The 13,029-nt window shown below is 37.0% G+C and overlaps 1 protein-coding gene across 11 annotated transcripts in view; it reads left to right on the plus strand.

Moving 5' to 3' along the window:
* The window catches only part of SOX6 (SRY-box transcription factor 6), a 369,094-nt gene extending 356,988 nt beyond the window's left edge, over positions 1 to 12,106 (plus strand). For 10 of the 11 annotated variants that reach the window (XM_053944612.1, XM_053944613.1, XM_053944608.1 and 7 more), the window contains one exon: positions 5,198 to 12,106. In XM_053944612.1, the coding sequence (XP_053800587.1) occupies positions 5,198 to 5,501 (304 nt within the window). In that variant the 3' untranslated portion in view covers positions 5,502 to 12,106. Of the gene's footprint in view, positions 1 to 2,257; positions 2,309 to 5,197 lie in introns of all 11 variants that reach the window. The other variant, XM_053944619.1, reaches the window with a different exon arrangement.
* Positions 12,107 to 13,029: the final 923 nt, after the last annotated feature.

Raw genomic sequence — 13,029 nt, forward strand, 5'->3', positions numbered from 1 at the left:
GTCTCAGCAGAATAGTTTACTAAGTAATGAAAAGCGACATTTCTTCCAAATCAGATTATAACTAAGTGAAACACAGTAACTGAGCCCATCAGCTTCTTAAACTTACTCTTGTCTGTGTTTAACATAAATATCACATAAAGCATCAGCTGGAACAGTTTTCCTAACTGACCTCACACCCCCATTATTTTTCCACTGTTTTGATGGAACAACATAAATCATCCTTCAGAACTGTAGATGTGAGAGTTGAGATGCTATTGCCTTTTCAGAGTGAAATAAGAGACAAATGTGTTTTTTTGGATTGAATATGCTCTGTGTTTACAGTAAATATTTCAGTGGAAGATAGAGAACAAAAATACAAAATAGATTCCAATGAAATGTGCTAAGTGCTTCATACTACTTGAAGCACTGCTGGGGTTTTTTGTTGTTGTTTTTTTTTGTTTGTTTTTCTTTTTTGTTTGGTTTTTTTTTTTTAAGAACAAACCAATTAAGTTGGGAATGGCCACACCAAAATGGCAACAAAATATCATCACAGAATAAAAAGATAAGTAGGAGATATGTGAAGAGTCAGATACACATTCAAAGCAGGTGGCTAAAGGAAATAGTAAAAAGCAAGAGAAAAAAACTTTTCATAATTGTTTGCATTTTCTTATACCAAATGTACATTTATGTTTTAGGCAATCCAGTAAAGGCTAGTTCCTGTCAGATTCCCTTAGGTGAGCCACTGCCTAACATAGGATAATTCTGCTATGAGTACAACCCCCCAGACATGGAGTTCTCCATGGCTCAAACTTTTTTCTTGCAAGAGGCTCACACTGCTCACTTCACTGAACCACAGTCATTGACAAACTTTGGTGAGATGCACAAAGGGAGTTTGAAGAATTTCAATATACAAACTAGCCATGATTTAAAATAAAACAGAGAAATAAGCTAATGAGTGACCAGGTTCTGTTCTGATTTTTGAAGAAAAACCTCTAAAGAATTGAATGAGAGTGAAGATTTCTTGGAATAAATTAGCCCGGAAATTAATGTTTACAGATAATTGTTGTATATCTAATAGAACAAAATCTGGGAACTGCCAAATATTTTAAAGAACAGAGTGGAACTTACAGTGTGCATAGGCTTTCTATTGCATCCCTACATGAATGAATTTTGCTCCAAATGAGGCAGATAATATACAGAAATAATTCATGTTTAATGCAGATTATGTTAAAAAAATTGCTGCTTTCAATCTAGGTGAAGCTGAATCTGAAGCCAGCTATGTCTTTAAAATAATTGAGTTATTTTTAATAGTAAAATTATTGATGGAACTTGTGAATGATACCTTCAGCATAAGTTAATCCCAAACAGACTTCAAGTGATTTACAATTTATCCTCAATAGTAGTTTTTTGTAATGCATAAATAAATGTGAGCTAAAAAATGGATCATATATAAACCATAAATTCAGATATTTTAAGTCAAGTCTGTCTTTTATTGCCTTGTCTTACAAAGATAATTCATTGCTCAGTCATTTTTACAGTTTAATTCACTCTAAATAGAAGTATATGCTATATACATTTCTCTGCAAAATGATGTAAGCAGTAACTTTTTTTCTGTGGTTTACCAGCATAAGATGTTTAGAATAAAGCCTTTATAGTGTTTATAACTACTGTACACACGTAGTCTGAATCTTGCTAGGCTATGGTTTTGAATAAGTCTGTAATATTATACTCCTGTAGCTTGAACTTAAAGCAAGTACACAATGGGTGCTTTTGTGAGATTTACTGTTATTTCATTCCTTATGGGAATGTAAGTTTCAGGGGTGTGTAACATATGAGCATTTTGCTTGATGCAATCAATTTTTGCTTCAGACATTTAAATAGCTGTCAGAAAATGGTTGGGAAGGGATCAGAAAACAATGGTCATTTGCCAATTTAAATGTTTGGCTGGTTTGGCAACAGTCAAAAGAGGAATATTCTCCAGAAAAGTACTAAGAATATTAATGCCACAAATTTGTGAGCAGGTCAGTTTGGCTAAGAATTTTCATGTTACTTCCATTTTTATATTTACTTAAATATTTTGGGCCAAATCTTAAGTCCCAGAGTGGACAGACAAGTTATCAGTGCTAGCAGAGAAGAGTGACCCCTAGTAATTGTCCAGATGAGGATTTCTTTGTCCAAGAGGATTGGTCTGAAGCCAGGGTACATAGAGATGTGCCACCATTCCTCATGGATCTGAAGAGACCAGAAGATTAATGTTGCTTTCTGGAAATCTTAACAGGCAGAAAACTTCTGTGTGCAACTGAGCTGAATTGTAACCTGTAGCTTGCAGGTAAAGTATGTTTTTATATCCCCCTTCCAAGGTTCAATGATTGGTAAAACTTTAGCTAGAGGCAATGATTAAATGTGTGGAATTTAATGTAATAAAAGACTCCATTAACAAGAATGCCTTTAAGACCTACAAATATAAGAAAACATAATGGCCCAAGTTGTAGGTTAGAAACTCCAACTCTTCCTTTAAGGGAGAGTAGTGCGAATTTAAACAAATGCTGGGTTTTCCTCCCCACAAGAACTTAATTACTTAGGAAATGATAATACTCATCTCTAGTAACATATGCCATTCACATAGTTTGTGATATTTTAAAATAAGACTTTCTGGGATGTAATGTAGCAACTAGAGAAGAATTTACAGTGACAACCTGATCAGCTCTAAATAATAACAGGTATTAAATCAGAGGTAGGTGTCCAGTTACTGGGGGAGTGTAGGTGGCCATGTTTAAGTGCTAGCAATTTTTTTGCTAGCAAATGGGTAGCAATTTGGGACCCTTTCCAATTAGGTGGTACAGTTACCACATGTTTACAGTTCCACAGTGAGATATAGGTAAAGTTATTACCCAGCCAGCAGCAGGCATGCACAGCATGTCTGATTTTTGTTTAACATGTAAAAAGGGACTGCATTTATGGATGACAAATTCAGTAAGCCCTTAACTTTCCTGTTATAGCAATCAAGTTCTTTGACAATTAGATTCATTCAGTAGCTTGCCATGCATTTGTCTGGTGTGCTCCCAAGTAAAAAGTACCTCTGTGAATTTGGGTTCCTTATGCTCAGATGACCTTCTCCATTTATACTTTGAAATGGGTGGTACTTGGACAAGTCTATCCAGTCCCACAGAAATATGGATGTGCAAAAGAGTTCTGCTGACTGAGCGTTTGAAAAGAATACCAGGATCTCTCTGTCCTTTAGGCCTTAACACTGATAACTATCACTTCATCAACATATCTCACAGCATTGTCTTAAGCAGACTTTTAAAATAATTCTTGCTGCTTCTAAAAAGGCAATTTGCTTCTGAAAAAATACAAACTTTTTGGGGAGGGGAGGTGTAGAGGTGGATATTAGTGTTCTGATACTTCATGTCATTTGTAACACAGCAGCAGCTCCGGCTCAATCATTCTTTTGAGTCAGTTCTACATCTTCTATTACAGGAGTTGTGAAAACTTTTCTCAAAGCATCATTTGGCAGTGATATGATGGTGTTCTTTGATGAACAACTGGCGATGTTTTGTTTTGTGAATTTATTTATTCTAAGAAATACTGGTGAAAGATTTTTAGATGGGCAGATTAGAGAGAATTAAGTGTGTATGGCCTGGTGACAGCTACACAGACTTTTTCTTTTGACCATGTGTGGGTTTCTTTTTCCCATGCTTTGTGGAAACATTCATTAATGTGAACATTTTCTGTGCCTAAAAATTGTGGAGGAGATACGTGTGGGTTTCTAGCAGTAATAGTTTATACTCCTGAAAACATGCAATCCTAAAACAGGAATGTTCCCATGTGAGGTAGGTGTTCAGTTTTATGGATAAAGTATTGAAAGATGTTTGCGGAAAATCACTTGCAAGCAAATACATTGGCTGAAAATTGTTTTCACAGAACATTTATCAGACCATTTAAAAAGTGAAAATTTAGTGAAAAATCCCAAGCTGTTTGTAAATCATCTGCAAATCATCATTTGCAAACAGGAGTATAATGACTGTGTCAAATGAATTACTGCATTTTTGCTCGCTGCTAGCCAGGTGTACGAGACTTACACAACAGATGTTTGAATTTCTCAAGCTGTGCAGAGCCTGTAAGAGTCAGGCTAGCAGTACCAGCCGTGGCAGGACTGCAAACTATTTCAGTGATGTGTTACACAAGGTGTTCACGATTTCAATGTATCATTACCCAAACCCGAAGGACTGTAGCTTCCCTGTAACTCTCTAGTGTGATATTTATCAAAATTAGGGTTTGATCAATAAACAATAGAGACTCAACATTTAGGGTTTTTTAAATAAGCTTAACATTATTTTCTGTATTGATTAGTAATTGGTGAGACTGGTTTATAAAACATCTTTTTGAATTTAGCATAGAATGGCATAGTGGTCAAGTTGAAGATTCCTTAGATTATTCAGACATACCTGACACTGTTTCTCCTGCTAAAATCTATAATAGTTACTGTGTCAATATTGCTCTAAAGAAGGTTGGAAATACATTGAAATATATGATTCTTTAAATAGATTATGCAAATAGGCATGTACGTTCAATAATTAGTCAATACAAAATCAGCATCTTCCAGGGCAGATTTGTTGGGTTTTTTTATCAAGTACTTTGCTTCAAAACCCCCATCTTAAACATAAAATCCTGAGAAGCAAATGGCATTCTGATGATGGATCCAAATAAAAATCAAAAGCCAGCAATCAAATGTCAAAAGAATGTCCAAGTGCCATAGGAGTCTACCTGGCACTTAGATAGTAAATTAGATACTTCAGTTTCTCTCTGCTGTTTTAGGTAATCTTGAGGTCCTCTCATTAACAGAAGCTCTTGCCATGAGTTTAGAGGGTTTAGATTTTGGATACATGGTGTCTAGCAAGCAGGCATCACACGGTGCCTGAAGCCTTTTGATGGTCCATGTCCAAGTGCTAGTTTGTATTATGGTTTGAATAAACACACACAATACATGAAAAGATGTCTGGTAGTGACTGAAAGCACTTCAGTTCCCAGTTGTCCTTTGGGGGAGATAATGAACCAATACCATCGAGGACTCTAAGCCTTGATGCCTTTGACTCTAAGACTCAAAGCCACGGAGCCTTTCTAGGAAGCCACCTGCTTTTCTTTCCTTTGGACTTGCAGAAGGTCTTCCCTCCTCTACGCACAGGCAATGACACTTCCCTCTTGTTTTTCCTTCCAGACAACAGCCTCAGATTCCAATCACCACAGGAACAGGAGTTGTCTACCCTGGTGCTATTACCATGGCGACCACCACGCCGTCCCCTCAGATGACATCAGATTGCTCCAGCACCTCTGCCAGCCCTGAGCCCAGCATCCCTGTCATCCAGAGCACTTATGGTATGAAGACGGACAGCGGAAGCCTTCCTGGAAATGAAATGATAAATGGAGAGGATGAAATAGAAATGTACGAGGACTATGAGGATGATCCCAAATCAGACTATAGTAGTGAAAATGAAGCCCATGAGGCAGTCAGTGCCAACTGAGGAGTGTTCACAGAATTAAAGTACTCAGACTCATTTGGGTTTTTTGGGGTTTTTTTGAACAAAAGTTCTTAAAGAGCCTGCATGCATGTGTGGCTCCTACAGTTACATCAGCAGAATGGTCTTAAATGTTTCTTATTGTGTGAGACAGATTGTTTCCCTAATTTTTCATGAACTTGGGTTTTTTTGTTTTTGTTTTGTTTTGTTTTTTTTTAATTTAGATGAAGACATAAATATCAGACATCAGGACTTGAGAACTTATATGAATCAATAGCTGTCTTACAAGTCTTACCTTTTGTCTTTTTCCGTTTGGATGCTGATAAAGGTTTAAGTTACTGTTTTAGATGGGGGTTATACATTCTCACTCAGGTATGCTGTGCCAGCCTACAGGTTGTGAATGTGTTTTTATTCTGGATTATTTTAGAAAACAAAAACTGCAGATTTCATATTGTGAAACAGAACAAGTCCGCAAGTGTGCACACCTGTGCATCATAGCTTGTCTTTAAAAAATAGTCTCTGAATTCCATTTTTTTTCCATATGTATAGCTGAACTTCTGATGTGCCAAACTTTTCATAACTTTTGAATCTTAACATTTAAACAAAAAGTCTTAAAGGAGACACTGTAAAGTCTTAGACAATCCTTTGGCATCTTAAAAAAAATTATATATAAAACCTAATTTTTTTCCAGAATATGGTAAAGTACTCAGGAATCTGGAGACAGGATATTCTTAATTAGTGAACATGGTTGCCATAGTGCATGTACCCAATTGCTTTTGCCTCTTGATGTGCCATTAGTGTGAAATTTTAAGTAAGCACAAAAGAGCGATCACCAGCTATGGACAGGCTTGTCTTAGCAGTGTGAGGCCACCTCTGATTACATTCTCTACCCCTTTGCTTTTAACCCTTGCATTCAGTCTTAACACATTTTCTCTTAAATAATTTATTCATTCCAGAATGTCAAGGGTCCAAATACTTAATATTTATTTTTAAAAGTACAGTTGGTGGCATTACACTTACAATTCCTTATTGATATTTTAAAGAGCGTCTTCTTTCCCCTTCCCTAAATCATATAGGTATATGAAAATAAAAGTGCACCTGCTACTAAAATTAACATGACCTTTATGAATGAGAAATTCACTTGTTCCTCTAACACTCTATGATCAAGGAGCACTTGGAAACACTCTGCTATATGTATTGCAAAATAAAGTGAGTACTTTTATATGTACATAGAGTACAAATACCCCTAAAAATGTGTTTATAGTTATAAACCTCTACACTTAGCAAGGGCAGATGTAAAATCCAAACTGCATTTACAGTCCACCATGATGAATTTTTAGGGCCTGAGGAACCTGTGGCAAATCATGGCTCTATACATCATGTTCCCATTGCCACCTGAAGGAACTGTGCTACCCTAAGTATTTATGCAGTAATTTATTTGTGAGAATCCAAGGGGGGGAGGGAGAGACACTAAAATATCTAATTGCAAAGGTGGGAAAATGGTCATCAAAAATATTTATTGTATATTAGTCATGTGGGAATGTAACTCGTCAAACGCTTTGGGATCTTTGGACATAAGGTGCTATAGAAATTAAAATTTCTGTTTGTATTACTTCTAGAAGCAATGCAATTACTGGAGAAAATTCTGGGAAATATGCAAGATTCAATTCAAAGATTGTGAATCTGTTGGATTTCATAGACAGAGGCGAAACTGACTTTATTTTTTCCCCTCATACTCCCCTCCTGTTCACAAATAGATCACTGTACATAAATACAGTTCCAATAGGCCTGATGACTAACTGTGCTGAAGCTCCTCAATTCCCTCAGCTTTTATTTGGAATTGGCTGTGCTCAGCACACTGGTGATAAATTCAGGCTCAGGCTGAGAGGTACCAGGGGGCCTAGAGCAGCTCCTCTGGAAGTCTGGGAACATCTTCTCACAGAGCTGCACAGGTTTTTCTTCGGACAACAAAAGGAGCCTGTGTTAGTCTGGCTGTCCTGGTGCATCCTGCTCTGCAGACACTTCTGTGAGCTGCAATGGCAGGATGCTCTGTGGATGAGGAGTCACCTTCCTGACAGCCCCACTGATCCCTGTCCTGCCAGAAACAGCCATTTTTGCCACTGTAGGAATTGCGTTTCTATGTGAGAGAACGAACGTCCCCAAGACAAAGAAGATTGTTCAATTTACAGGACAATTTATAAAGGTAATGGCATACAAACACAATGGTCAAATTTCTGTGACCATTTTGTAATTTGGAACAAAAAAAGCTATATTTTTAATATTTATTTAACTGTGTTCTGAGTCCATGTCTAATGAGCAATAAACTGGTCTAGCCAAGTCTTCAAAGGCATATGCTGTGTCATTAGCTGGTGAGCGTCCTCTTTAAGCTGGCTAAGGTACTGATAGAAAGTGGTTTTTTGTTCTTAAAATAGCTTGGGAATTTGAACTGCTTTTAATACATTCAGCTCAGATTGGGGGGAGGACATCATTATTTCCTAAAAAAAACAACAAAAAAAGACTATTTATTAATGTCTTACATAATTCTCCAGTTAGAAGTATCTCTCCCTCCCCCCACATCACTTTCTTTCTCTCTTGCTCTCTTTTTTTCCTGGTTTTGTTGCATAGGTAGAATGCTGTATTGCTAGCATTGTATTTTATGTAATTATTTTTTTGCACAAAGGCAAACATTTAGATTAGTTGGTTAATTTTTTTTTTTTATGACCATGCCAAAATAATATTCTGCAGGCTTGTGGAGAACAAAGGACTGTTCTTTAGGACTGAAACTTGATTTTGCTTGTAGTACAAAAAAAACACACACTCACAGATGTTGTTTCGTAAGTGTTATAAGCACTGGATATGAATGGTATTTTTTATCACTTCTGACTAATGTGAAACTGTTGTACGAAAACTACATGAACAAAAGTCATCTGTTCCGACTCGTGTGGGCCTGCCTCACAGTTGCCGGATTTGAGTCATTTTTATGTCTTGTTATTTCATTTATTTATGCAAAATACATGTATGTATGAACACTTTGTTTTAGCTCCAGCCCTGCCTCAATGCTGATGCTCTGTATGTTAAAGCCACATTCTTGAAAATGACTGGCTGTTCAGGAATCACCAGCGGGTAAAAACTGCATTTACTGGCTGGGGAAGTGGGAGGAACATATTTGAATCTGAATTGTGCCTATGAGCGTGTTATTCTATTTATTAGCCAACATTGGCTCTAAAATGTCAGTAGAAATCAAGGAAGGACAATCATAAGGATGAAACCCAGCATTTTTACTTTATTAATCGGAGCTCAAAACAAAGTTTTTTGATGAATTTGCCATCTCATTTTAGATTTTTTTTAAATTGTGTAAATATAACATAGGAAATAGAATTTTATTTTTTGTTCATGGATACTTAGTGAAGTATAAGTTATGTATTTACTTTTGTTCTATATCAGTGTATGTTGGTCCATATTAAATGCTGACAAGTCACTGTACCTCATGTAGATGCTGAATTTACACCCGCAGTGTGAGTGCAGTATTGTGGACCTGTAGCTGGGACATCAAGATGCCTCACTTGTGCTCTCTCCGATTTTTAATAGCATATTCCACAAACAAGAAATAATTTCTTCTTTTTTAGAAAGTTGAAACATGCCAAATTTTGGCTACATTTGTTGGGAAACACAGTCTTCTGAATCCAAGTAAAACCAATGAGATATTTTACTTACCAAGAATGGCATTTGGAAGTCAAAAGTATATCCCTGCAAGATTAAAATGACTGAAATGGCCCTTGCAATGCAGGCAAGACTCAGTGATATCAAACCTTTATGTTGTACATCCATTTGATTATGTTATTGTTACATTAGGCTATAATACCAGAGAAATTGTTCACAAAATACACAAAGAGGATTCATGGAATTGCTTCTTAAGCTTTGTGTTTGAGGCCCCTTAGAAACTGACTGGAAAAATAGCTCCTGTCTGGAGCACTAATATAGTAATACTATTTTCTCTGTGAACAGTTTATTTAATTAACAGATACAATATATTTTCTTTTGGAAAATTATTAAATACTTATATTCAAGAGAAGGAGACTCCCCAAACAGTCTGGTACCAGCCAGAATAGTTCACTTCTTATTTTATAAAAATGGAAGGGAAAGGTCCCAACGGAAACCATACTCCTTTCCAGGGTTTATGTGCAGAAACAAGTCTGGAGAACTGGCCAGATTCTGGTCTGCCTGTATGTTTGGGCATCACCATTTAGCTTGTGAAAACACCTGCTGAGCATTTAGAGGATCCCAACACAGTGCTCCTAAATCAGGGTACTCAGGTGCAGCATGAGGCAGGGGGAGGGAAAAGACAGAGGGATGGCTCTGGGATGGAAATGTAAACCCAACAGCAGCATTAGTCCCAATAAAACCCTGGGCAAAGTGTACAGCAGCCAGCTGTGGGCAGCCTCTGCTTTGGATAAACACAACACAACCACCTCCCAGCGCTATCTAATCTCTGGGTTGGCTTTCTGCATTCTGTTTTTTGGCCACATCAAAGGCATGGCATTTCAAAATCATCTCCCAGCAAAACACTCTATGAATTTAGACCCCATCTTCCCCCAGAAAAACACCTACCTACCTGTCTAACATGAAGCATGTTAGTAATTCCACAGTGGTCACGAGGACCAGTGCAGTGTTGGTGTTAAGTGGGGTGAGCTTTGCTGAGCCAGGGCTGCAATAAGAACAACTGCACTGGAGATGCAGCCAGCAGGATGTATGATAGAGTTCTTCATGTTTTTATGAGAAGTTAATGAATGGGCTTGGACCCCTTGGTGTTTTGCATGCTTTTTTAAGATTCAAGTTGGCACTTAAGCATGTTCTTTTACAATAATAATACTATATGACCTCATTTGATAATTTACTTTTTTCTTTAAAGAAACTTCTTCTAAACTTTTTTTTTTTTTTGGTACAACCCATTAAAATCTGTGATTTCTCTGAGATCAAGCTACATTTTTTATAAGTAGCAATGCCCTGCTACAGAAGGAAAAACAATGTATATGCAAAATCATTTCATTTTAATCCAACGCCCTTTCTTAACTATCAGAATTGTTGGAAATGGTGACAAAGAGGTATTCTGAGATTTCACACACTGGGTAAAAAGGGGTAGGGTGGGGTGAACTGGGCTGATGGAAAACTTATCAAATTGGTATTTATGGCAATATGAAAGCTATAAAGCAACTTAGTGACATGGCTTGCTTTGTAATTTCTGCTTTCTAAAAACCACAAGTGAGGTCCTTGGTGCTCTTGGAGTATGGGGAATGTGCAAATATTTAACTGTTTGTATGCTGCACATTGCAGACCTGCTAGTGTGCATTCTCCGTTTGTCTTCCTTTGTCATTTGTGTTTTGCTTTCCAGAAAGCAATGTTTTTTTTTTTTCTTGTACCTTTCTTCAGCTTGTAGCAAACTAGAATGCTTAGCATTTATGTTCATTCATTATTGTATTTCCCATGTAAAATTTTTTTTATTACATTAAGACAAGCTTATAAGCTGTTACTACATAACTTATCTTACTGTAACTCTTATTTCCTGACATTGTAATTTGTTTGTGATGTATATTGTGAGATTGTACTCTATGTTAATTTAATCAGCACAATTCACTGACATGCTGGACTGACATGCTAGCTGCTGTTTCAAATTGTAAAGTTTGTGTAGAGCTGTTGGGGCAACTGAGACTCTCTTGTCAAGGTACTATGCTTTGATTCCTATAGCAACACCATGGGTGCAGCTCTTACTGGCGAGGGCTGCTTGTTTAACAGCCACTGGCTACTTAACGGGCAGGTTTTCTTTGCAGAAATTCTATATACAGTGCAGGTACCTACCTGGGCCCATGGCCGGTAATTATTTGGGCGTTTAGAGGAAGAACTAGTGTCTATTGCTGCTTTGAATATGTTTAAAAGTCTGAAAATGTAAATAGTTTATCAAAAAAAAAAAAATCTTGTACAGTCCAGTGTAAAGTTTTTAAATGAACTTAAAGGTTGCCATCACATCTCACACTCTCCTCTTGACACAGTAAAAAGAAAAAAAAAAAAGAAAGAAAAAAGTTTGCTAAGGATATTGATCTAAGAAAAAGTCTGTTCTCAGATTAAAAAAGAGAATAGTTATTCTTAGCTCTGCTTCATTGCATAAACAGACTTCTTGGATTTTGTTGTGCAGTATTGACGTGAGGTAAATTAAATATTAAATAATCTTTCAGTGGTACTTTTAAGAGTCTTCTCCTCCTCTGCCTCAGTTATTGATGGAAAAGACAAAATTGAAAGACACTGTCCATATACAGTATGTTCTGGTGTACGTTGGCACCTTACCTACATGTTTCGGGTGGGAGGGATTTTTTTTTCTTCTTCTTTTTTTTTTTTTTTTTGCACAAGGTGCTTTCCTGATATGTTAAACATGTCATCCTTGGGTGATACAGTATATGCCATGATAGGGGTTTAGACCCCTCAGGGGAGTGTCTATAAGACTGCCTATTTATGCTCATTTACCTCAAGACTGTCCTCTCTACCCTTAATCTATTCACCATCACTCCATCTTTTGTACTGCTGTTGACACTTACAAATTAAAGATAAATTTTGTTTTATGAGATGTGTGTGTGATTTCCTCTATGCATCCCTTATTCCTCTGAGTTTAGTATTAAAGACTGACCATGATGAGTTGATGGGAAAATGCAACTAGGCCTGTTCAGCTGACCTCCTGTAAATTTGGTGACTGAATTTTGCAGCCTGATGTTTTGCCCATGCCCTTCTAGTCTATGAAGGCATTTTTCAGCCTCTGAAATTCATTAACACCATATACTGTAAAAGACATGCATGATAACCACTCTAATTTGACAATACACACTGAATACTGTCACTTTTGTGTGTAGGAAGTGCTGTTGGTAGCAACATAATCTCAGAAGGATTTTTAGCGAGTAGAAATGAGACAAAACGGTTCTCATGTTTTTTCTTTCTTTGCCTTCCCCTTTTCCGCTGCATATAACTTTAAACAAACTAACCAAAGTTAAACAGCAAAAAGCCTATAGTTGCCATATTGCCATGTCTGTAAATTGCTGCCATTGGTGAGTTGTGATTGGTTTCTGACTTAGCAATTAGTCATGGTTCTCATAGGAAAATAATAAATTACATTGAAGTGTACTGTACTGAAGCAGAAATGTAACAGAGCCTTTTGGTTGTACATCAGATTCTAGTCAAGTTTCAGCTGGTGCACAAACCGCCCTGAAACATCCAATTGGGACAGAACCTTTTCTTTCTTGGAGAGAGCATCATAAATGGACTTCCAAAAAATGACGTTCTGCACTATGAATCTGTCTGGTGGAATACTTCAAAGTCAAGAGTGGATGGTAATGAGGAGTCTGACCAACATGTTATAATGGATGAATACATAAATATTGACTTCTGCAATTTAATCCAATTTATTTCCTGTTCCCCCCACACACCTGTTGTCATGTGATTTTTCTCCTTTTTCTTACCAGAATCTGCAGATGTGAGTACTGATCAGTAATCTGGA

The sequence above is a fragment of the Vidua chalybeata genome, chromosome 6 (genome assembly GCF_026979565.1).
Source record: "Vidua chalybeata isolate OUT-0048 chromosome 6, bVidCha1 merged haplotype, whole genome shotgun sequence".
Lineage (NCBI taxonomy): Eukaryota > Metazoa > Chordata > Aves > Passeriformes > Viduidae > Vidua > Vidua chalybeata.